The 27174-nt window shown below is 42.8% G+C and overlaps 1 protein-coding gene across 1 annotated transcript; it reads right to left on the bottom strand.

The window, feature by feature from the left end:
* Window positions 1-5007: 5007 nt before the first annotated feature.
* Window positions 5008-14535, bottom strand: adcyap1r1b (adenylate cyclase activating polypeptide 1b (pituitary) receptor type I; the record flags this gene model as incomplete). The annotated part of the gene is made up of 13 exons (XM_079220487.1): window positions 5008-5382; window positions 5836-5877; window positions 6216-6345; window positions 7190-7281; window positions 7381-7450; window positions 7546-7606; window positions 7702-7855; window positions 7977-8109; window positions 9350-9447; window positions 9550-9653; window positions 9937-10050; window positions 11149-11251; window positions 14476-14535. The coding sequence occupies 13 exons, from the start codon at window positions 14533-14535 to the stop codon at window positions 5008-5010; spliced, it is 1536 nt and encodes a 511-aa protein (XP_079076613.1).
* Between the last annotated feature and the right edge of the window lie 12639 nt (window positions 14536-27174).

Here is a 27174-nt window from a genome sequence, read left to right as displayed (position 1 = left end):
GTCTTTACAGAGGATCTGTTTACGATCAAATAAAAGCCTTTTACTTTAAACCAGAATACTTGGGAATATTTACCACACACAGTAACATTGAGCCAACAAGTTAAAAACATTTATTGTCGATACTTCCATAATGTACAAAAAAAGCCTTCTAATGTGCACACCAAAACGAGATCAAATGGTGCACTGTGCAGTGAAAGAGATCACATTGAGAAAAGAAGAGCTCATGAGCAGACAGAGGCTCACAGCAGAGTGCTTTAAGTTTTACATTCAGCCATCAGTACACACACTGTTGAGCTCCATTTATTTATGTTGTATAACTAGCTGATTAAAAACAGGCAATTGGTACGATGAAACAATACAATAAAAAAACACCATCAAAAAGCTAAAAAAGGAGAAACATTTGAAACCAATTTTCTTGTCATGCTATGCAGTAAAAATCGATAAGAACAAAAAAGGGTATAGCAGTTTTTGTATGGCACTTTACTTTTCCAAAGATTAACACTCAAAGGAAAAGTATTCAATGTGTCCTGATGCGACTACAGCTACAATTCGATGAATCGTTCACAGTTGAAACCCAATATTCATGTTCTAGCTTATTAATTGCCTCGTCCATTTCGTAAACAAGCCCGCAGCTCCGATTCCCTTAATGGGCTGAAAGCTCCATCCTCCTTTGTGATTACATCTGCTGGTCAAATGAGATCAAAACGATTTAACACGCATGCATCAGCCTAACAGAGAGTACAGAGGCATTACAGGAGGCTTTACACTTTTAGCAAACACGATCACCAATAAGAAAAAGCATTTAAAAGAAAAACATGAAAACCATCACAGCGTTATTCACTTTGAACCACAGAAAACTTCATTTAGGTACAACGTCGGCAGCTTGTTTCTGTCTCACACATTTAAACTGCAGTTTATTTCGTCACGAAGGTTGGCTACAGACTTTTAAAAGACTTCATCTAACTACTTCATAGTCAGAGACTGTAATGAATATCTATCCTTACAATAATAGCAACATCTTTGTCTGACATCAACATAGTACTGGCAATATAAGGCTCTAACTCCCATATTAACACTAAAGGAAAACAAATTTCAGATAGTTATTTATATATCAACAAAATTAGGCTCATGACCCGGTGAGATTGTCAAAATGTCTGTAATGAACTCAACTGAACCAAAGAGGTGGTGATTGTCCGACCCGCTCCCCAAACAGGACCGACCCCCTACGGCTGCTGCTGCTGCTGGGCCGCACGGACCCATACGGACCCACACAGGACCCATACGGACCCACACAGGACCCACACGGGACCCACACAGGACCCACACAGACCCACACGGGACCCACACAGGACCCACACGGACCCACACAGGACCCACACGGACCCACACGGACCCACACAGGACCCACACGGACCCACACAGGACCCACACAGGACCCACACAGGACCCACACGGACCCACACAGGACCCACACAGGACCCACACGGACCCACACGGACCCACACAGGACCCACACAGGACCCACACAGGACCCACACGGACCCACACAGGACCCACACAGGACCCACGCGGACCCACACAGACCTACTGGACAGAACCGTTTCCGGTCAGCCCTTCTTTTCTTTCTTTGCCTTCGCGTGGCCTGGACTCCCAGAAATAAGTAAATTTGGTAGTTTGCAGGTCAAGAGATGTGCGTATGGAGTAAAACATAAATGTGACAACATTATGTTGAAAAGTGAAAGTTTTTAGACATTTATTATTCCAGATTTAAGTATCCACAGCCTATTTCGGACATTGCGATATAAGTGATGCCAAACAACTGTCCCACCCTGTCTTAACCTTCTGTATGTCCTGATTGTTTCTGGGATTTGAAACTTATTCTTTTTAATTCTGCTGTTAATTATATTCGATTCAGTTACCATATTTGAGTGTCTATTGAGAACACACTTCACTACAGTCACTTAATTATGGTAATAATAATCATCTTTGAAAGCACCAGAACCGTTACAAATATGACTTGCTAAGTTTTGATCTGTTATTAAGGACACAGTATTCTTTATCTTTATATTTAGAATAGAGCTGAAAAAAGAGATGAAATGAAATGTCATTAAGATACAATTATTAATAATAATATTCTGGCATTCTGGGTAATCTGACTGAAACTAAAAACATTACAATTTAAATAATATACTAAGTTAAAATGAAATATTAAGACTCATGCTTTTACTTTGATTTCAGTTGGCATGAAAACAAAGTTCTTTATTTCCTTGACAACCAATCAGTTGATAAAATAAAGAAATAATTGAGTAACTTTGCTCTTTTTAAAAAATAATGAATATTTAAGATTTTAAATATATTAGTCAGTTTTGGGACTCCGTACTTGACGTCTTTTTACCTGCAAATTACCAAAAATGTGTTTATTGCAAGACTTCAAACAGCTGATGAGAAAAATTAAACATTTAACGACAGTATTAAATCAAACGACGCAGTTGTAACTTTCTATTATTATCAGCCATAAATAAGAAAGAAACAGCAAATATATGATCATCAAAAACTTGTTTGTTTTGGAGTTCTTTAGTTCCTGTTTGTCTGTAAAGACATTTCAGAAAATGTTAGTTTTGCAAATAATCTCTCTTTTTACATAAATTAGAAATTCAGTCATATTTAGTGGAAATTAAGAATACAGCCTCTTACAAAGATGAGTATGAAATGGTCTCATATTTTGAAGAATATCATAAAGAAAAGTTCAGATACATGAGACTTTTTACAGTCCAGTAATGTTCCACTGTTCTGCTGTTGAGAAACATTAAGGATGTGTCCGTAAAATAAATAAAAAATTATTATTTTGTGCATGTGACACTGTACTGTACATTGACTGAGTAATTAATATACTGTCGCACTGCTTTATTTGAAACACTAATCGGTCGTATGTTCTGCTCATCTTTAGCAAAGACAAGTTAAAGTACTCTGAAGGCCTCCAGGTTTGAAACACTGATTTAGTCTTAAGCAACATTAAAGCACTTTGTTCAATCATTTCCTTGACTTTGCAGTTTCGTTTTGAAATTAAAAAGATACATCTCTTTTTTCTTCTTCTTTTTAAATCATCAACAGAAATCAAAATACTTGTTTTGTGCTTAAAGGCACTTTTGGAGACACAAAGTAGAGTTGAACATAAGGATTCAGAGGATAGTTGAATCAGACCAAAAGAAACATCTGCAGTGACATCAGCTGCAAAGCTCACGCAGCCTTTGCAAACAAATACGGCCGTGCAAAAACTCAGGAAGGATTTGATTACTTGGTAAAAGTCCCATTCCAAAAGTATAAAATGTATCTCTATGTGCTGGTTTTCAAGCATAAAGAGAGCAACTTCCGCCAAAGACAATAACTTCAGAAGGACAGAGATACACGAGGCAGTCTGACAGAGTCTGAGCCCTCATTAATCAAAATAAATGGTAATGTTTCCCTTGGTCTGCACCTTTAACTTTGACCAGTACGACGTTGCAACTTCCTGCAAGAGGCTGTTGAAGAGGCTCTACAAAGTGACAAGAGAATCAGCATTACAGCGTGTGGCCTCCACAACAGCGCGCGCACTGAGAGTTGAAGAAAAAGGAAATAAACACTCAAGTAAACACTGAATTCTCACCAAAAGAAGTGAACAAACCCACATGGGCATTAAATGCAATTTCATGCAAGCAATTGAACTCACGACGCTTTCGTCGCCAGTTCATCCTCATTGACATTTTTTGTATTAACGGCTACTTCCCAGTGCTGAGACTCAAAAGAGAGGTTTGTGTTTGTGGTCGTAGTCAGCCTCCGAGTCATCATCTAACCCTGCTATGTTTGTTTTTTTCTCTTTTTTTTTGGCATTTTTACATAAATGTAGAAAATATGTCCTTCTCATAAATACTGCGTTTCCAAGTTCCACCTGTTAGATCTCAAGATCTAGAAATTTCTCCTCGACGTTCCTCCATTATATTGTTTTACGTCAGTCACAGTTCACACAGGAAACACAGGCTTGTGCCAGTGGTGGGGAATAATACTGAGCTTTCTGAATGAGCTTGGGTCTGACTTGGGAATTCATAATGTATCAGCTTAGCACTATCAATAATAGTGATTTTGTGACACAACACTGATGTGTGAACCCTCATTCTTTAAATTGTCGTCAATGTATTTAACAAAACTACTCATCTAAGGTATGTACTGTACATCAGGGCGATCGGATTCAAAGCAGCAGAGGCCGAGATATTATGAGTTTCCGTCCAGGTGCGAGCTCCAACAACACTTGACACTACATTTCCCATAATGCAGCAAACTACCTTTTCAATAGACCCTGCTCGCCTGGTAAATACCCACATCTTTCAAACGCAAGTCCCTCGGTTTGTAACACAGATTTTCAGTATGAAATGTGTGGTTTCCAAGCCCAAGCTGAAATAACCCTGATGACATCACTGTGACGTCGCTGGGGTTATTTCCTTCAACACAAGACATTACATCACAGCCTGAACGGGCCAAGAAAACTGATCTCCATGTGCAAAATCAGTCAGAGTGCCCATTTAAGGTATTTACATTGCCCAGTGTTGTCTGTCTGACACTAAGCCTCTTCATTTCACGACTGCTTCTAAAGAGCAATACAGTGTGTAGTTACAGTCTGAAACACATTTTGACACATGAGGACAAACGTAAAAGCTTTCTCAGACAGACTGGAATGATCACCGTGAGAGGGCTGCAGTTATTAACTGGTCCCCTGTGCTATGGAGCAGCAAATAACTGCAGCACCAGACCAACAGTGTATATATATATATATACAGTATATATACAGAGAGATAACCACGCTTCTGCATGTTACACCCGGACAAGACACTAGATATACACTCCACTTCCTAATCACGCCCTCTGAAGCTGAGAGGCTGCTCACGAACAGCTGGACCAAGTTTGTGTTTCACTCCAGAACGAGGTCAAAGGACGAGATTCGCCTGATTTTCAGGTCATGTTTCGGAGTGGGACGTGTCAGACTGGAGGCTGTTCTGGGTCACTGGAGTGGAGTTGGGTTTCCATCATGGTTTCGTCCGGGTACGGGTTGGGGTACGGGTTGAGGAGCGAGTCGGTGAGGCCGGTCATCGGTATGACGGTGGGCGTGGCAGGTCTGGCGGCGTCAGGTCCGGAGTCCCCGCCGCAGCCGCTCAGGTGGCCGGGCTCTCGGCCTGCAGGCTGGACATGCGGATCTGCGAGCTGCTCTTGCTGAGGATGGACAGCTGCGTGCCCCCGTTCACCCCGCTGCTCGCCAGCGAAGGATGACGGTTCTTCAGGTCCACAGCAAAGTACCTGTTCACCGTCCAGCTGCGCCATTTCCTCTTGATCTCCGATTGCACCTTGAGGGATATACTTCACAAGGTCATTATTAATGGACCTCGCTGGAAAGAGACAAACTCACTGTCCTTCAGTCTGACTCTAGCTCTGTCTGTACTGTATCTAAGGCTCAGATTGAGATCCTCTCTGAAAAATAACATTTTCTTGAGAGGAACACAAATTGTATGTTTTGCAGGAAGAAGCTGAGCTATGAAAACAGAACGTGAAGAAATAATCATGTGCCAGATTGCGAAGAACAGTTAAACTACAAATTGCTTGATGAGCAAATTTACCATCAAATTGTATTATAAAATGTTTCCTTATTTTCACAAATCCTTATTTGGAAAATATAAACTGAAGCTGATGAGCCTTGTCCATACCATACGTGTGTGTGTCTGTAGGTAAGTAATGCTTTGATTCATGTTTAATTAAAGTGTGCATCAGAAAGCTGGTGTAATGGTGTCAGTAATTGTTTTAAAGGATCTTTACCTCTCCATTCAGGAAGCAGTAGAGGACGGCCACGACGAAGCCCTGAGGAGACACAGAGGGTCCAGCATGAGACAGAAACACTGATATATGTGTGTATGTGTGTGTGAGATGAAGCACTCCTGTGAATAAAAGCAGTACGACACATTTTTAAAGTTGTTATTAGAGTTTTTTACTCTTTTCTTGATATTTTGCTTCCACGTCAAGTCTAGTTTCGCAGCAGTCGGGTCTAAAGCCTTTGTTTTTGTGATGAAGGTTCAACTTCGCAAGTTTACAGTTCTGTTAATATCCCCATCCTTCCGTGACAGTGAGCCAATGCTTTTCCACAGTTTGTACACAGATTGTTCTTTTCTAAATCCAGGCCACGACGGAGAAACGGTCACCTGGAAGGATCCGAGGCCGAGCTCAAACACCAGACGCTCTCTCTTGCTGACGTTCTCAGGGGAGAAGGCAAACACAGTGTAGTGGATCCCAAACAGAGGAATCAGTAGCAGAGTGGAGCGGGCCAACCTCCTGCAAAACAACACGCTCACAATTATGACAAGTCCACGGTGTGTGTGTCCTCATTATAATTAGCTCACACAGGAATGACAACAGTCTGTCCCAATTAATTAAAAAAAGCACTTTTTTAGCTTAATCATCCAGTCATGGAGGTCTAAAAATGGATCAGGGAATGGCGTTGACATTTTGCAGGAACGCAAAACTGGTCCCACAGCATCCGTCTGGTAGTTCACACATTTATGTTGATTTTCAACAGAGGGATATACAGAGAAATTCAACTGCAACTTTTACAAGTAATCATTACGTAGTGATGGATCACTTCGTCAGAGTATCTTCCTACCGCTGACCATAGCATACCAAACCGTTCATGACATGTATGGCAGTCCATTTAAATAGTGAATACGAACACTTCCAGGGACTCAAAACTGAAATATTTAGCAGAAGTAATAATAGTAGTATTAGTATAAAATAAAAGTGGCAAAGTATGAGTAAGGAGTAAGTTGTGATGGATGGATGGGCTAGACGTATAACTTAGACCAGGTTTCAAGACTCATGAGAAACCTTTTTTTATACTCAGTTAACATTATTTTTTACTTGGTTAGGAAAAATATCCGTAGCCAACAGTAGTCTAAATATACACATGCAGCATAATGTGTGTCCGGGTCGAGTGCAATTACAATTGTTGGCTATGGACCCCTGTGTGCTAATAGCATCATCCATAAATAAATGCAGACATGTTGTATATGAGCTCATGAAGTCAGCTTGAAATAATTAGTGTAAGTGTAGCTATCACAACATATTACTCTACAATCAGGCAGAAAATTATTGAATAAAAAGTCATTGTAAACAGACTCACAGGTAAATGCTGGATTCATTTCCGCCGATATCTGGGGACTGTAACTTCTGGACAAGGATGACGATGATGCCGATGAAGAGCACAAAGTTGATCTGTAGAGAAGAAAGGCAACCATGATGGTGATGATGGTATTATTCTTTGGTAATGGATGGATTGTTTATTTATTATTACATTGTGGAGTGATAACGTACCATAATGGAAGCGAGCACAGGTCCCTTGATCACCCACCAGATGGCAGCATTGTCATTCATGTCCCAACACCTGAGAGAGCAGGAAGGAGGGGCAACAACACATTCAGTGCAGGAACAGACAAACTTCAACATACAAACATGAATGTCTTGGCGTTCATAACCTACCCGATATCATCAAAGTGCAGCCTTAGCACCACCCAGATGGTCACGCACAATGTGGGGGTTCCTGTTGTAAACATGACACAGACATTAATAACGACGCGTACACTCATCCGATAAGAACTCTGTTGTGTGTGTGTGAGGTGGTTGATGTTGTCTCACCCCAACCAATGACGATGTACCAGTAGAAGTATCTCTTTTCAGGGAAGAAGGTCTCCACCAGCAAAGTGAAGAGGTACAGACCCTCGATGAAGAGCCAGAAGTAGTTAGAGAGGACGCAGTAGTGGAAGAATATCATCACTGCTCGACACTCCAGCTTTAAGGGGGGAGGTGGGGGAGACAACGAGGGAAGAAGGTTGAATGAACAAATCCTCTGCTGTTAACATGAGGTCAGACAGCGTTGCGGGCGTGTGTGCAGGCGTGTTGGCGTTACTCACGGTGTGTATGAAGCAGTGCTCGCTGTCCTCTTTGGCGTACAGCACGCCGTCTTTGATGAAGACGGAAATAGCTCTCAAGATGAACGACACAAATAGGTTCATGTGGATGAAGTTCCTGGTGCAGTGCAGCTTCCTGTGAAAATGGTCATGAAATGTCAGAGAATCTTTTGTCAAAGAAAAGCCCTACAAGCAGAAGAACAGTGCACTGACTTTTGTACTGTTAGTGGTAGTACTGTGGTTGTAGTAGTAGCAGTAGCAAAGTAATGGAGTAATACTAATTGAAGTAGTATTAATACTGTAGTTGTAGCAGCAGCAGCACTTGGCAGTAGTGGTAGTATAGCTGGAGTAATAATTGCAGTAGTAGTAATATTAGTACTGTAGTGGTGGTAGCAGCAACGGTATTAGTGGTAGTAGTCTGTAGTAGTGTATTACTAACACGTAGAGGGGTGGTAGTGTTGAAGAATAAGTGTATGTGATCTTATGAGATCTGCACACAGCCGGTAAAATATGAATCTAGAATGTAAATTAATGTCCGCCAGATCAATTGCACAAACATGATGCGATTTGCCAAGAACATTCAATGCCAAGAAGTCAACTTGACCTGGACAAGAACACGGTTGACTGCTAAAATATTAAAACATAATTGGCGACCCAGATGTAGTGAAAGAATAGCAGCAATAGTATGGCTAGTACTAAAAGCTTCTGTATGATATCAAATGACAGGCCTACCAGAGAATGTATATACATTTGAGCAGGACTTTATCATATGAATCAATGCGTTAACTAAAACTAGAGCAAAACAATGTTCTGTATATTACCATTCGTTTTCAGCTAAAAAATAAACAGCTGAATGTTTAAACCTAAAAACATCTCAACCTGAACATCTACATTACCGTAAAAGTTGGGTTACAAGCCGCTTCTACCTCCGGTGGGTGTCCCCGCTGTAGCAAGCTAGCGCTGCTGCTAGCTCCCCACTGCTGCTGCTAGCTCCCCACTGCTGCTGCTAGCTCCCCACTGCTGCTGCTAGCTCCCCACTGCTGCTGCTACTGTCCACGTCCCCTCTGCCCGAGTCGGGTGTCGAGCCGGGGCTGGTCCTGCTACCTTCGGTGATTGTCAGAGCGCTAGCAGGAGCACTAGCTGGCTACAACGGGGAGCTAACGGGGACACTCACCGAAGGTAGTAGCGGCTTGTAACTTTTACGGTACTTACTTTTTTGAAAAACTAACATAATCATCCTGAAAATGGGATGTGCTAATGATAAGAACCTTTGATTGCCACCCCATAAGAAAGGGACTTGGATATTGTGTATATTGTGGATATATCATGATATTTCATGTGTGTCTGATGGACTCCGTTTCCAGCACGGTCCTCACCTGAACCTGCACAGGATGACCATGGCCGTGGTGAGGGAGACCAAGGAGGTGCTGTAGCCCACGGTGTACAGAGCTTTCACCGACACATAGTACATGTCCTGAGGCACAAGCACAACAGAAACTGAAAAACTGAGCCGAGTAGGGTTTAAAAAACATACAAAATGTCTCGTTGACACAGCTGCAGACAGTAATGAACTCACCGGATGGGTGCTGTTCGCCTCCTCATACATGCAGGCATCGAGGTAATAAGGGAAGGTTTCTGTCCAGCCGAACTCAGTGCAGTTACGACTCACCTTCCCCAGCTCTGTGGACACGGGACACTTTATTGGATTATGGCAAACACAGACTCATTTCTACAGTGAAATAAGGGAGAGAAGCAGACCCTTGTACATTTATGACTTCAGTTTTCAGTAAGAGAAGAACAAAGACATGTGTGATTATATCATTTCAGCACAGTTTATCCCAATTTCTCATTTGAGCAACTGCATATTTTAGATAACACGGTATAATCGCACTGCAACAAGACACGAAAACAGAGAGCCTGAAGAAGATGCGGAAGGTAAAATGGGAAGTCCTGAGTAACTGACCAAAGTCTTCTTCACTCATGACCTGAGAGAAGAGTTCGGGACAGTTGACTTCGACCACCTCGCCAATCCTGGCGGGCTGCCAGCACGTCAAGTTGTCCCACATCCACGGACAGCCTGAGAACACAACAGGTGGACAAACACAGTGCGCAGCAGTGAGTGTTTGATTCTGAAGAGCCATATGTTCATTTTTTGGGGGTGGGAAAGGCCCACCTGCAGCTCACTCATCATTTCTTCAAAATCACAGATCCTTGAAACTGGCATATGGCGGCTGAAATGTCGGTTCCCATGCCAGCGCCCACGGTGAACAAATATCTTTTCTTTTTAATTCACATCTTCTTTTGGATGTAAACAGATTCTATTGGTTACTCCCTGCCGGTATACGGCTTGTGCATATTTTTTTTAATTTGTTGCTGCAGTTTTTCATCTCAAATACAAATTTAGAAAAGCATCTGAGAGACCAAAAAAGATACCAGAAAAATAGACGTTATGCCTTTTTTATGTGCAATGATTGGTTGTTGTAGTATATCACAAGATGTTTTACAACTAAATCCCACATTTTTAAATCCATTTAGATGGGAAGCGATCGTGAAGGTTATCTGGTCAAAATGGCTACACGGTAAAGGGTTAATTAAATCATGGATGAGATATCGGGGACAATTGTGTCCTGAGATCATTAAACTGAAAATACAATGGTCTTCTCTTTGTTGGAGGACCACTCCAAAACAAAAGAGACTCCTAAACAAGGCTAGGAAGGAGAATTGGCACAAAGCCTCTTACTCAGTTTGATCTTCCCTTCATGCATCATGCAGAGAGACGCCTGTCACTCACTGTCTCTCTGATCAACTCTCATGTGAAGGATGAGACGCTGCCAATCAAAGCCCCCCCCCCAACCCAACTTTCCCGCCCCCCCACTCACTGTGGACTGAAATATAAGTTATATCATTTATTTGCTTTGCCGAATTTCTCTCTGTTGTCCGTGCTTTAGTTATTTATGCTCGATATCCAGTCTTTCTAATGATCTCTCTTTGCAGATAAGCAGGTTAACCTCAATATGTAGAACTATCTCCCCCTCATTAGTATGTTATTAATCTGTTTATTCTTTTTTTCTGTATTACTTGAACTAGCTCATGTTCAAAGTTGTTAGAACATCAAGTGGTTGTTAGCATGAGGGGAAGGGATTACAGGCTACACAAACACCCCCAAAAAGCCTACCAAATTCTGGATCATTCCCAGGGTCGTCGGAGGCGATCATCTCCATGCATTTCTCCTGCTCCATCTTGATCACACAGTTAAAGGGCGCCTGTTGACTCGAAACCTGGGAAACAACACACACACACACACACACACACACACACACACACACACACACACACACACACACACACACAGAGAAAGAGAGAGTCAAGTGGCTGAAGATGGCATCAGAGCCCAGAGGAAGGAGCAAAGGTAAAATGGACGCGGCTGCTTCATTAGCTTCACCATGCAGTTCACATCACAGTGTGGGAGAGGTCTCAGCTCTGGGATCTGTTTAAATACTCAACCAATTAAACAAACCATTTCAGAGCGGTTGGCAATGTCCCCATGCTCACTGACCCCGAGGAGGGGCCTCATTGTAACAAAAAACGAGGCAGGGAAGCCTTTCAGACGGGCACTTTTCACACTGGACCTTGCCAGGCGCTACACCCATCTGGTTTTAACACACACTGAGGTGACTGTTCAAACATGCACCCGAGCCAAGAGATCAGCCCAAGTCCCAGAGCTACGACTCAAGACACGGAGGTCACGTCCAGAGTCGCCTCCTTCACAGCCCCCCCCCCTGGCAGCTGCACAATGCAGGGCTGATGGAGGGCTGCGTCTGGTGGGGAGACAACCTTGTTGGCGTCAGTCCGGGAGACGCCGCGTCACGGCTTCACGAGGTGGGGCAGAGGGGAGCAGCATTCGTCCGCTGACGTCAACAGCACCCGCTTGGGATTCACGCACTGAGGATCTGGCAGAGTAATGGAGACGCAGTCGTTACGGGGGCCACTGTGTGGAACAAGTGTCGGCACACTCTGTACCCACGAATCCAGCAGCACGTCTGCAGAGGGACAGTTTGAATCGAGTACACGGGCAGCAAAAGCACCGGTGATGACGCTCTCTGGGTCTGAATGTGGACGCTGTTCCATCTGGAATCGTTAGTGAGACATTGGAGACACTAGTCTGTATTGCTGTTGATTTAAAGCAGCACTATATTTTGTATCTCAATAGTGGAAATGCCGTCTGTATGTGCAATACAACAGCCTTGTGCCCCGAACAAAAATGATGTTCCCATAAAAGTAAACTGCATTCTGAATCAAGTTTTCCAGGGAAACATGTTTTTTTCTGGTCGCAGTTTGAAACATTCATTTGATTAATTTCCACAATAACTGCAGAGGCAAATTAAACATGCATGAGGCATGACTTTGTTTAAAAGGTCCCACACAACAGGTGTTTCCTCTCAGTCCACCGGATGCAGCCTGTGCTCTGGGTATAGTTGGATGCAGCTCTCTGGAACATTCCACCAGGTCACCAAGCTCCATGTCCCGTGTACAGGTGCACCAACTCACCTAATCAGGTGAAATAAGTGGAAAACACCTGTGGAACGGTTGGGTCATGGTTATACATTAAAAAAACATCCGTGCATTGATAGATCATAATTGAAGTGGTATTATGCTGATACATGTTTGTTTGATAAATGGTAAATTATGTTTTGTGTTTGAGATTTAAACTATACAGCGTTGAGCGCATGTATTACTCACAATTTAATTATTACAAAAATATCAACACTGACTTGCAGCATGAGATCATGACCAATGATGACCTTCATGTTAAAGTCTACTTTATTCCTAGCCGGTGAACATCGATCGTTAATGCAGATTAAGTGCGTATGAACTGAATTTGTTGGGTCGCTGTTTGATGGCTGTGACTGTGAATCTTGGGAAGTTTAAAGAGCAGTTTGTGTGTTTATTTCTCTGATGTTTAATCTCCTGCGACTAATTATAGTGTATCTTTCTGCCCTAAATCACTTGACGACATCTAATTAGGTCAAACTGTGTACAGCCAGGATGCTCAGCTTCACATGTACACGAGTGTGATAGTGAGTGTGTGTCTGTCTTGTTCATGTAATCTTCAAAACCAGGCCGGATCCTTAACCTTATATTATGCTATAGTGTTCACTGTTCTTCAATATAATACAGTTGTGGATGTTGATTAATTTGTTTTGGGTTTTAAAGTTGCAGTGTGTAGTATTTAGGGGGATCTATAAGCATACATGAAATATAATATATGGTATATTTGCAGCTGTTTGCAGCTTTCATTCTAACAGCTTTCTAGCAAGGTGTTGGACGCGTTTACTTATATTCAACCAAACCATGAATATTTCACGTAAACAAAGCCTTTAAGTAGACTAAACTTAACAACACACACACACACACACAAACCCTGCGTCCAGTGGATGGATAATGATAATTATTACGAGAGATAGTTGGGTTTAGTTCACAAATTAAAACTTCAAAGGTATCCAACGAAACCAGGCCCGTATACTCTCCACTTTGAGATGTATATTTCATGAAGGTTCTAAACCTATGACAATAATTTATCTCTTAACACCATTGAATCAGAATATTCTGTTTAAAACTCAGCTGGAGTTATGAGTATAGCCATGCTGACTGAGGACTGACCAGCGGGTACCGCTACACTGATGCCTACACACAGCATGAGTCATCAGCCGGCTCGCTGTGTTTTTAGGCGTATGTGCTTTTTTTTTTAAATGTTTATTTAATATTTAAAAAGCAGTACATTTATGGGTTTTACCCCGACATTCTCCATAAGGAGTAATTTCCCACTGGAGTTTTAAGACTTCCATATTCACAAACAGTACTGCTCTGATTGACCCAAACATCTGTATTGTATGAAAATACGCTCAGTTTGACTCAGAGCTCAACTAGAAGATTAGTTGAGTAATTTAGACAATTTGTTTTATTCCTACACTGTCCATCCGTACAGCTCTCTGATTATTTTCATACAACTTGCTGCTTTCTTCCACCATTTTCGCGTGAGCTCATCTCTCAGTTTCTCAGACAACACTTCAGCTCAAGGGTGATGACTCACATTTAATATCAGTAATAAAAGATCGCTTTCCTCACAGCTTTTTATGGGAGAGGAGAGGAGAGGAGAGGAGAGGAGGACGGAGGACCTTCTCTTTCGTCAAAGATTTAACAGACAGGAATAATGTTGAATAAACAATGAATAAATGATGAGAGCGCATCCTTATCCATTGTTCCTGCCACACAGTGAGCCTTGAATTATTGATGCAGACACTCCATACGCTTACTTTAACTATGTGGACGACTTTACGAGTGCACCAACATCAGGCCTCGACACCTGTTTGCTGAATGTATTCATGCAAAGCTCCACCTGTTGCAGAGTCTGTTTGCATGCTTATTCACACACAGAAACCAGAGGTAGATCAGACATGTTATCCTAAAAGAAAGAAGGAAAAGAATATTGAAATGAGCTCACCGAGGGGAAGAGGAGGAGGAGGAGGGTGAAGATCAACGGGCTGACGTTAGCTGCAGACATGATGTGTTTCTCAGTTTCCTCTCAATAAGACGTCAGCTCACCTTCGCACCTGAAAAACACAAGAGAGTGGGACATCAACATAATTTGTCCACATTTTATCTCCATTATATCGGACCAGGACATGAAAATCACAGTACAGTGTCTTTCATAAAAGCTTTATTTAAGTGTTTGTTTATATCTCACCACTTGAGAGCACTCAGAGACCATTTTAACAGTAGAACATGTTTATAAAATCTCCATTTGTATCTGGTTCTGTGTGTGTTCAGCTCTTTAGTTTAACTCTTACGCTTCTACTTGGAGATACAAGCTTTATATTGACTGTTTACTGATCGCTTTCAGACGTATATCTGAACATATATACATGTGAAGTTGCTTTGGATGCAAACGGAACACGTGCTGCCGCTTTAAGTGAAAAAGACTTACTTTAATCTCAGAAAATGTTTAAAAATATTAGAGACTAGTTCATGAGAAGAAAAGTTGAAAATGATAACAAAGCATGCCCTGTCGCACAGCGTTGGGAAATCCTTTCAAAATTCCTGGATCAGCATCAAAAAATCAATCCCCTTGTTGCTCGGCCCTCAGACAAATTTTCCCATCAAAGTGTTTTAAATATCCTGCAAACGATCGACTAGCCAGACAAACATATGTGTGATCTAGTTTCATAATCAAAGTCTTTAAAAAAAAGAAAAAGTATTCTTTCCTAGTTCCAGCTTTTCTTCATTTTCCACGAAATATATATTTGCATTTTGAACACTTGGGTTGGCTTCTAAGACGTCCTCTGGCTTTTTTAGGAGATTATGATTTGACATGCTAAAAACTAAAACTGCATCATGGCAATAATTAGTTGCAGCCATACTGTTGGCACTGTGACATTTCCATTGAGTTTATACGGAAATGCAGTTTGAAAACACAACAAATAATACTCTGTCGGGATTCCTTTGACTGAATATCCACTCACAACTGCAGGCAGCTATTGTAAAGATGTGGTCAGCCTCTCAAACGATTGGCTTTTCAAACGGTGCACGTGAACACAAGCCTGTCAAGTGGCGCGTCTGCGACGAGCCCGTGTGTATCTCATGGCTGCAGCCTGACTCTGCAGGCCCGGGGGGTTCGCATGAGCGAAGCCAAGTAGCAGGACTTGAGCAGTCGGGCCTCGTCCCACGGGGAGAGCTTGGCAGCTTGGCGCTCCTACTTTACCAAAAACCCTGCCAGCAGCAAGCCCCTCCTCCTGCCGTTGTCAGGAGCAACAGCTGAGAGAGCTGCTGAGTTTGGATCCGAACCGAACCACGTGGACCTGGGACTTCCTTCTGCTCCGTCCACTGCTCTGTAAATAGATCCCATCGCGTTTCATCATGCACTTCAGTTGCTAAATGATGGCGGACTTTGTGCCTTCATGGAAACTAAACTCAACTCAGATTGCAGCATGTTTTTCAGTAGAAACATTTCACGCATTTTGCAAACCGAGCACAAATGATTTTAGTTGAATATGAATCCCTTTTACAGCCCCGGACAGACAGAACCTTCATTCTTTCTTTCTTTTTTGCGAGAGCGAGTCACAGAAGGGCACACATGCAAAACGACAGAAAAATAACAAGACACAACATGAATGGGAGTCTGCAGCTTTGCCAAGGCCTCCATAATGGCTGCTGATGCTCTTCGAGAGAGAAGCTTTCATGCGGAGTGCTCGAGCACAAACTGCCATTAAGTCATTTCTAAGGAAAAGAAAAGAAAACCAGCAAGAAACTGATGGTTTCTCACCCTGACACAGTTGGAATTGTCTCAGTGTGTGTGTGTGTGTGTGTGTGTGTGTGTGTGTGTGTGTGTGTGTGTGTGTGTGTGTGTGTGGGGAACAAGAAGAAAAGTGAAGCACTTTTGGAACACAAAGTGGAAAGGCTGCATCTTCTGTGGTAACCTCACACTGCACTATAACACGAACAAACGATAAAATCATTGCTAATTTCATATATAATCCCAGTTATATTATATATCCAATTGGACCCTTAATGTACAACCACATTAGCTTTCCATTCAGCATATTGGCCCCACATTCTGCAGCAAAAAGGGGCGTGACGTTAGGTGTCCGAGGTGTCTCGCACATGTTTTTTGTGACAAAGCGTAGTGTGAAAACCTTCAAGACTCGAAAAACAGAAGAAAACAGCAAATTGTGTCGCGTGAACAGTACAGCAAACGGACAAAGTTGTAAAGGATGCTCTACGAATTTAAACTTTTTTTTCTACAACTTAAATAATATGCAAGATGACACAGGTTTGATGTTTGGTACTCGTCAGTGATGCAGGCGTTGACATGAATGGGAGATGGAGCGTATATGTATATATATATATATATATTCACAGAGATCGGTGCTGAAGGAACCGCCTCCCACACTCCAATCCATCAAATAAAACTGTTGCAGGTTTACAGGCTCACAATGATACAAATTAGTAAAAGAGATGCATCTGATTTGAGTATTTAACGGAAGAATAAGTCGGATTTTCTTTTAAAATAATAATGTAAAGACTCAAACTAAAATAATCCCTCGTAATCATTGCTTATGTCTGCTTCTAGGGACCCTGCCCTCTGCCTGTACTTTCTTATTTTTATTCTGGGGGTCAACCTCGATGAAAATATAGACCAGGTACCGGATTTTAAGCACAGTTGGAAAAATGCAAATTTAGCAATGCAAAACGACAAGCCACTGTGTTTACAGACCGCAACCCACACATCTTTCCAATTCTGCCTTCATCCAAGGCCAAGGCCCTTGGGTCCAAGAGCCTTACAGCCTCAAAAGTCTCGTAAGATAAGAGTTGGGGTCAGGCATTAAGTTAAGGTTTTGGGTAAGGGGCAAGGGAAACATTTTATTAGCGAGGGTCCTCACAAAGACATAATTATAGGATTGTGCTTGTGTGTGTGTGTGCCTGGGTGAGCGTGCGTGCCTATGGGTGTGCATGTGTGTGTGTGTGTGTGCACAGCAGCTGCTCAGGACTCTCCTCCCCGAGCTGTAATCAGTGGCTTAATGATTCTCAGTGGCTTTCATGTTCAACACTGTCAGCTCGAGTGTGTGTAATGTTTGACGCTCCGTCTGAAGAGCACACATGCACACATAATCGTGTTCAGTCTCCAAACTAAACATTTGAGCTTTATGATAGCACTAATAGATACCCGTTGCAAAGTTGCACCCAAGAGGGTGGGGGGGGAGAATATACAAAGGAGGAAATGAAAAAGGGAAGGAGAAAAAAAGCAAACGCTGAGAGAAGAAGAGGAAGAGCGGCTTTCTTAGGAATGTGTGGATTGTTTGTGTGAAGTGAAGTAATTCCTCTTAGGAGAAGAGGAATTACTCCTCTCAGGAATAAGTGTGAAAAGAGGAGCGGGTTTTGTTTTTTTAATGACCATTCACATATATCGCTGCAGCACTGGTGAGAAAAAAGTCTCCATGTTTGCTTTTGGTGGGACACTGGGAGCCGTTTTGATCTGGTCAGGCTTTGACAGCTGTTGTGGCCCCGAGCATGAAGGCATGCAGCGGCTTATCTCCCTCGACTCGCTAGCCGACCCTTAACCCCAAACTCTTCTTCTCTTTCTACCTCTCATCTTCACATCAACACCACCTGCTTGTTTCTTCAGAAGAACTGCAGAAAACAGAAGGAATTCTGCTTCAAGAATCATCATCCGATGTGTTAATCCAGCACTATACTGTCTAATTCCCATGGAGTGAAGAGTCACTCATGTCTCCAGCTCTATATTTAGCCAAAGGAATTATGGGCGGCATTAATATACACAGACATGACTTAGTCTTCATTATTTTGGGGTGGGAGAGGGAGGTGCACTTATTACAGAGAGAGAGAGGGAGAAGGAGGATGAGAGGGATAGAGAGAGTAATAAAAGTGGCCTGGTTTCTTCCTCCCATTATGTCCCATTTTTCCCACAATTCACTGGGGGGTGGGCTGCGTAGTCACGAGACTGAGGCAAAGACATTTGAGAACAAAAACAAAGGAATACTTGAAATAACGTCACACATCATCCTCAGAGACTTGCATACCAGATCCTGTTGCGTTCCCTCCACAACAAACCGGGGATTAACTAACCAAGTTGGTTACTCAAGAAAGTAACTAATTGATGACGTTTTAGGGAACTTGCGTAAGAGCCTGAGAAAGACAGTCAATGTGGTAAAAGCTTGATGAACTCGATTGAGATGAATAGGTTGATGACATACTGGTAACCTCATTGGAGTTCATACAATGGTTTAATGTAGTCTTGATGATTGAATAATGAGACAATTTTTCTGAAATTCATTTAATTTTCTTGTAATAATCATCTGTTGATGTCCGGGGGTAGTGTTGTAAATAAGTATTTATGGAGCTGCCATGTCTCATTGAAGACGTTTTTTCCCCAGTAATAATATGTTTTACTATAAATATAATGTTGTTACATTGTTATGTCCTCTAACAATGTAAGGAGGAGACACTGCTGATCAACGTGGACCTGCACCCTTTGCTTGTTTGATCAAGTAATATTTACACTGAATGTGCAGCGTGTCCAATGGGTTCCCAGCAATACACCCAGAAGGTGTGAAGTAGATCGGATAGGTGGTTCCCAAAGTGTGCGAAGGAAAGATACACACAGACCTCCGTGAAAACTAGATGACATGTCAAAGGGTACATCCCAAATAAGCTTCAAAATACACAGTGACAGGCAGACAGGTGTCCCTTGCTTTATTGTTAGATGGTGGAAGTCAGAAATAAAGCAGCCGGCTGAGTGGCTTTGGAAATTCGAAAATGAAGGCAGACAATTCAATATTTCCAATTTGGGAGACTTTCTGCTTTACTCCAAAACAGTTCTCCTTTTGTTTGTTTTCTTTATTTTTTTTCGTCCCTGAAATCTGTCCTTTTCCTTTCCTCCTTTCCTCCTTTCCTTCATCCACGTCCTCTCCTCCTGTGTTTCCCATTATTTCCTTCTTCCTCAGTGTGGCGTCCTAATGTTCTTCCTTCTGTCCTCCCTTTACTTCCTCAACAAAAATCCAATAAAATGGAGACAGAAAGTGTTCACACTTACTTTACTTACTTTGGGCACATTTGACAGCTTATACTTGTTTAGTTCTATACCTGCGTTTGATATTAACATGTAATATGTTATCTGTGGCTCAGTCCAGCATTTATTGTAATATTTAGTGTATGGTTGAGTTTAAGACACTCTCATCCACCACCACCGAATATTTATAAATGAACATTCTCAGTGTGTTATTTGTATGTTTAAAAAAATGCATTTAAATTCTTCTTCCATCGCTGCAGCCAACCAAAGCATCCGTCCCAGGACTGCTCTGGTTCCCCACATGAGCCAGGGAGCAGGGAGACGGCGGAGACAGGGTTGAGTCTCTTGCATGGCTGCACCACGCTGCTGAACACCAGCACAAACTGACCGAATGATCTCATTTGAGCCGACTGCCCGCTGAGCATTCAGACTGCTGTGCGAGCTAAAGATCAAGCGAAGCAGGTTTTTACTTTTCATGACTGTCTGGAAATTGGATTTCAATGTAAATATATGCAGAAGAAACATTTTTTGGAGGGGGGGTGGGATTGTAGGTCAGTTTAAATGTTTGGCCACAGACAACCCACTCTGTACAACACTTTGGCCCCACCAGGCCACCATCCTGTCCATTTCCACTTAGCAACCGCGCTGACCAGCAATATTGTGGCTCTGACGGCTGGTACACATGTGGCCTCCCATCAACATTACTGGTTGGGAAGGCAACAAGAGAGAGAGAGAGAGCACCGATTAACAAAGGTTAGGTCTTGATTGAAGACTGAAGCTCCTTAGAAGTGACTGGGTTACTGCTTCTGTTTCTGTTCATCTCACAGTCACAGGGGGCGTGTGTGGTTATTATGGCAGAACCTGCACAGTGAGGTTCAAAGTGAGAGAGAAGATGAATGTATTACTAGATCACTGAATCTGTGGGCTTTAATGGCCATCAGAACTTGTTTTGTTGCACACCATTTTGACTTATAAAAGCAAGGAGTGTGTAATTATTTTTGCACCGCAACGTGCCAAAACATTAAGCCAAATATTAATATATATCGATCCAAATATTCAATCCGTGGCCCAATGTTCTTGAATTTACGTGACAGGCACATTTCCATGCATAACAATAGGCCTACTGCTGCATGCAGTTTTAGTTTTCTTAAGCAACAAAGGAGAGTGTGAAGTACATCAATATGCACACAACGCCACTGTGAATGTGAGAAGTGAATGCATGTAATCAACACAGTTAACATAAAAGAGAACATGTTAATTCTCAAGAGGAAGTGGATTTAGGATTCTGGATCCCCCGGCTGCTGCACGTTTCATGATGGACTTCTTTGTTACAATGTCTCCATGTTCCCAGCTATTAATTATCTTATACCATGCTGTGAAATGCAAATAAGACTCAAGCTGAATGGAACCAAAACAAAACAAAGGTGTCTATTGTTGGTCTTTTGCATCAGCATCCATAACTGGATCTCCTCGATGTGACTAAATGACTCGGCCCATGCGTGATACTAGTTGTGTTACAAGGTTGCCGTGCTGAGACTGGGCCCGCCGCCTAATGTCCTCTCCTCCCTCGCTCTCTTCCTCCTCTGCTGCTCTGGCCAACACAACAAGGCTAATAGGGACATTTAAATGTCAGCGTCACAGAGATCTGAGAGGGCTCTTCCCTCACACTTGTGCACGTATGCTGCGAATGTTTTTAACAAGGCTTTAGCAGCAGCTTGTTAATGATGTGCGGCGGACATTGTTTGTCCCCCGTGAGTCACGCGAACCTAAACAGGATCTTGGGGTTGGCCAGATGTGAACTGCACATTTAAACAAAAAAAGAATTGCAAACACAGTGCTGTCTTTTTTTGATTAATCTGCTCAATTATTCAAACATCTGTCACGGATGTTCAGTGCAAGCATGGATGTCAGTGTTGTTCTTTTACCGAACCATATTTTAAACCAGCACTTGCTTGGCCTTGAATCCGGATTCGGGGGCGGACGTGTCGCTCATTCATCGCTCTTTATGAATGAGGCTGCAGCTCAGCATTCAGAAATGTCAACAAATAGCTCAACATGAGCCTTTTATCAACCAATTTGCGGCTGTCGATCCTGAGATATGGGTGACCAAAACAATAAGGAGACACTTCCTGGGCCAGACATGAGCAGCACAATCATAAAATAGTGAGGGAGCGAAGAGAAAGTTCACCTCTGTCAATCAAGAGCAGATAACTGAATAAGAGCGGCTGTGATTGGCCGGCTGTTTTAACCCTCCAACCTGTCCAAACACAAGCAGCAGAGAAGAAAAAGCAGCAGCTGTGATTCAGTAACAGCAGGATGCATCACAAGGTCACTCACAGCTTTAAACCAAAAGGCCTGGATTTCATTGATCTTCAGGGATACCAAAGCCCACAATACTACATCCTCAAATGCATGGAGCAAAGGGCCATATATGTTGTTGTTGTTGGGTAATTGTATTTTTGTGTTTCAGGCCTGCTGTGTGTTGATCCAGGGCTGGTACAATGCATGCATAATCGTATGAATAACATAAAGGACTAGAGGCAGAAGGACATTGGTAGTCCATCACTGTCTACGCGCAATATAACACTGCCTCTGACATCATTAGTGTCCAGGCTTACTCATTATTATTCAGTCACCACCCAAACAGACTTGAGAAAGGCTGAGCCTCCTCATGCATATGGACACATGGGCCATTTGTCAATATGTTGGAGAGCATGTTGTGTCTATCAACGGGATTTTTTCCTCTATGATCCCCACACACAGTGTGTGTCTGTTATCTCCCGCTGGACGCACATTGTGCGGGTTGCAGTAATTGTGCAATCTGCGCGCGGCGAGGAGCCGCTGGAGGAAGGAGGGCACCTCCTCACTGAGGCCAGCCGACAACATGCCGCAAGATGCCGGCGAGCTATATTCCCCTTCTCCTCACCAGACACCCGCCAACACATCCACGTCCGTGCACTAACTGTGATGTTGAATTCGACACAGTACAATTCTAATTCATGCAATTTTGCAAGATCTCACCATTCTGTCGATATTCCTTCGGATGCAGGTCCTGTGGATCCTCCGGGCCGATGCAAGGCTGCGCTCTCAGCAGGGGACAGATCAACCCTCGCGGGGCTGCGGAGGGACAGGACTCCTCCGGGGCTCCAGGCTGCACAACTTCCACCCAAAGGGCAGTTTGGACGAAAAAGGTTTGGGGACTTCCAACCGGGACGAAAACGCGACGACTTTCTTTTTGCGGAACTATTCAGATGTCCCTGTCAGTGCGCGATGAGTGACTGTAGATATTTCGAGTAATTCTTGCTGCCCTGCGGATGGCTGATCGCTTCGCCCTCCACAGAAGAATGCACCGCGCATTACAACTCTCTCTCTCTCTCTCTCTCTCTCTCTCTCTCTCTCTCTCTCTCTCTCTCTCTCTCTCTCTCTCTCTCCACAGACACTCCAACACATGCGCGCAAGGAAGCACACATCCAATGTTGTTTGATAGTTGCGACATAAACGGTTTATGTCAGCCTAAATAATCCGATCACACCAGATTCAACATGGAAAATGATATGGATGTGATGTGGTGGAACATCATGCACACACACCGTGTGTGTGTGTGTGTGTGTGTGTGTGTGTGTGTGTGTACGTGCATGCGTTTTGTCAGTGTACGCGTGTGTGCTAGTGTGTGATGTGTAATGGTCTCCAGATTCAACCATAGATCAGGACCAAGGACAGCGACCATCATCATTTTATTCACCACCAGAAATAAAAAATACCAAATATCAAAAATCATCTGAAATCAAGACATTCGGCATGATTCTGGCATCCGTGAAGGATTCAGCACAAGCTGGAAGGCGCCTTCAAATGACCTGGGGAATTCCTCTTTTCCATTGTTAAGTTTTAGAAAGATGAATAAGATACAGACCCTGCATGGGAGTGTTCTCTTCCAGAGCAACAATGCCTGCAGCATCTGCGCAGCAGGAGGCTCATCAGAGTGAGTAGAGCATGGATATGATGTGAATCGTACATTTACCGATGCCAGATTCTGGACTGACGGGTCGAAGGCTTCAGTTTGCTTCAAACAAGCGAGTTTGTATACTGAGTGCTGTCTCAAGGTGTCAGAAAGGCAACACTTTATATTGCTGTTTTGCAATGCCTACGCTCAAAGTTGGGATGTGAAAAGCCTGCTGTCATGAGGGAGAGGCGAGATCGCACAGCTGGCCAATTGCAGCGTGGCGTGGGCGTGTTGGTCGGTTGTGAAAGATGTTGAGAGCAGCAGATGGAGGAAGCGCGTTGACTCATAGCTCTGCGATTCACAGGACAGTCATCACACAATGTGAACGCCTCGAAATTCATAATGGACTGTCTACTGTCTGACTCGGATTGAGAACAAGAATTTCCGGAGGTTCGATCTCTGACCCCTGCACTCTCCATGTCTCTGCTATCAATGTGTGTGTGTGTGTGTGTGTGTGTGTGTGTGTGTGTGTGTGTGTGTGTTTAGTGCTAATGATGAGCATGTGGCCTCTTGTGTGGTAGCCTCTGCCATCAGTGTACGAATGGGTGAATTTACCTTCAAAGCCTTTATCCTCAAACCAAATGCTTCTGACAGCGGCTGAGCCATCTTTTTGGCGGGTGAGAAAGCAACATGGGTCCGTCCAAAAGTTTCTGTAATCGTAAAACACACATTCCTTTAAAGAGAGGCTGTCCAAAAGTGTGCAGCATTATCTCCATTTGTATGCTTTCTGGTCTTGTAACAATAAACACTGCACTGCAAACACTGCTCTTGGAGAGGGACCAGGGAAGGCAATGCGGATGCAGCCAGGCTATGAGGCTATGATGGGATGCTTTTCACTTCGACTTCAGCCATTTCTGAGCAAGCATTTTGCCTTTAGACATGGTCAACATGTAGTGCAACATTCAAAGCTGACTGCGCCCTCTAGACAGCGCTTTCCACCCCATCATCAAAACATCAAAAGATGGAATATTTGGAGATGGTGTTCATCCCTCCAGAGTCCTGTAGATAAGCTATTGACAACACCTATAATGTTGCTTTTTACTGTAATTTGTCACATACTTTGTAAATCACAATCGATGCATAATCCAGTCTTCAGGAATTAGCTTCTTAAGGCTTTTTTGGAATCTAAATATTTGTTCTATAAACAGGTTTAATGATGCATGCATGAACTGAGGAGGAGGAAGAGGAGAAGGAGGAGGAAGATGCCTTCAGAAGAGTGGCTTTAAAAAGCAAACAGAGAGGTAAATTCTTTGGGAAGAGAGACTAAACACACATCTAGCATTTCCCTCTGGAAATAAGAAACACAATTATAATCAACTCAAGCAGTGTTCAGGAAATATTACTAATACTCTCTGGTGAAATTGTTGTTATCGTCTTTGGAAACCTGCTTATTCTTAGTGCTCTATGTTCTCTTTTTTTTTATTCGTCATTGCTATTTTCATTATCTGCCAATTAGACGAGATAATTACCAACATTTTATGTCCCACCTGTTTTGAGAATCGCTCACCACAATAAAACCCAGTGATTATAGAAAAGAAAAGAACAAGAAAGAAAAAGAAATGAAAGAAAAACAAGTTCAAATCAATTTCCTCGATCACTTGGCGTCACTTTCTAACGCTCTGGTTAGCCCAATGTGATTAACTCTGACGCTCCACTGCGGTCACAGTAAGCACTCTGAATTAAAACAAAGACACTTAGGAAAAGTCAGATGAAGAAAATATACTTGTTTATTATTAACAGGGGATGATAAAGTCTTGACAGAACTTGGACTCTAAAGGGAGATTTGTAATCTCCCTTTAGAGTCCTGGTGGTGGTGATGATGATGATGATGATGATGATGATGATGATGATGATGATGATGATGATGATGATGGAAGGATGAGTTGATGAAGCTGATGGACCAGCGAAGACTGGCCAGAGATGGGGAGGTGGAGGGGTGCGAAACAGCAACATGAATGAACTGAAGGTGGAGAGACAGTCATATTTAAAAGAGACAGCAGCAGGATGACAGGCTAATGATGCAATTGTGTCGCTGTGTTATTCGATAGAAGAGACCAGCAGATCCGAACAGCTGATGTTGTGATTGACAGCAAGGAAATTATGAGTGAGCATGAGTGAGAGGAGTGAATGGCAGATGTATGAGAAATTAATTATGGGCCTAAGCGTGCAAAATTCTGGTTTAAAGTCTTGTGTTTGTTCTACCTTCCCACCCATTATACTATATCATCTCACTCCCGGAAAATGTTCTCTTAGCGTAGATGACACGTGATGGGTTTACCCTGTAGCTACTCGGAGGCCCGTTGCGGCTCATAAAGTCTTGTGCGTCGATATAGACGCTGAGGGGTTTGACAAATTGTAATTGACGCCCTGGGAGTGAGAATGAGCTGATCACAAAGACAGCCATCTCTATTATCCCAGGTCAGTTCCTTTACTTTTCCTTTACACTTTGATCGATTGGATCACAAATAAAATCAAATAAAAAGTAATAAAATAATAATCTATATTATAATACAACTCTGTAATACAATGCAACTGTTACAGATCAAATGTAATAAATACAAAATAGAACACTGGAAGCATGAACAATTATAGTGTTAATGTTACTTGTTGTATGTCACTTAAATACATTTCTCACCTTTACAGTGTCTGCAAAGCAGCTATGAAGAACAATAGGTTTCTTCCCTATATGGCATATTTTGCATGCATCAACTACTAGTACCAAACAGAACTATGAACACCACAAGATCACTGGGAGGACCAAAAAAAATAAAAAATCCACCTTGACCATGTATTGATAAATTTGCTTGATGTATTCTGAGGGAATATGCACATTTTTCCATTGTGTATACTTGATGAACTATGCCTTTCCAGTCATAAACCAATGGATCTATGGCTTCTGCTATGGAAGGAACATGGCAACTGAGTTGCCGCAGGGTGACAACACTCTGAGGTGTGCTACATCTATTTGCACCGTCGGAGAAATGGGCTCTGTATTTGGTGTGCAGCACTTGTTCTTACTGTGGCTCTGGGAGGAATGCCACACAGTGCACTGGATTTAACTTGTTTTTGTCGACTTTACATTTTCACAAGCTCCAAAAATCCGATCTGTATCTGATTTCTCTTTTTTATCTAACCCTCGTGCTGAAAGTCAGTGGATTTCATTCTACTTGTATTCCCCATCCAGCCACCCTCCCACACAGAGTGGAGCGGTGAGTCAGGCACCTCAAGTCTGCCTTCATCTTCCAACATGAGGCAGAGTGAAGGACGAATCCTTCAGATCACTACAGGTCTCATAAGTAGTACGTATGTTCATGAACACACACACATACACACGCACACACACACACACACACACACACACACACAGGCTGGCCGCTCTGAAGGAATTGGGATTCGAGTGGTTCGCATGACGCAGTGACATCATCACTAATTGATCCTTTTTTGAAGTTTGACAGCAGAATAATATGCTGCTGTATGGGGTTGCCATGGCAACTGGTCCATTTCAATGCAGGGGGATGTGGAGTGCTGCTTGAAACTGGGGGGTAATTGGGGATGTTGGGGTGGCAATGTGGTGGGTATGGATGTGCAAGGAGGACGGGGGTTGTGAGCTGCCTGAA

Source organism: Taurulus bubalis (assembly GCF_910589615.1).
Source record: "Taurulus bubalis genome assembly, chromosome: 7".
Classification (NCBI taxonomy): domain Eukaryota; kingdom Metazoa; phylum Chordata; class Actinopteri; order Perciformes; family Cottidae; genus Taurulus; species Taurulus bubalis.
Note: the sequence above shows the minus strand (reverse complement) of the source record. Positions and strands in the feature narration are given on the sequence as shown.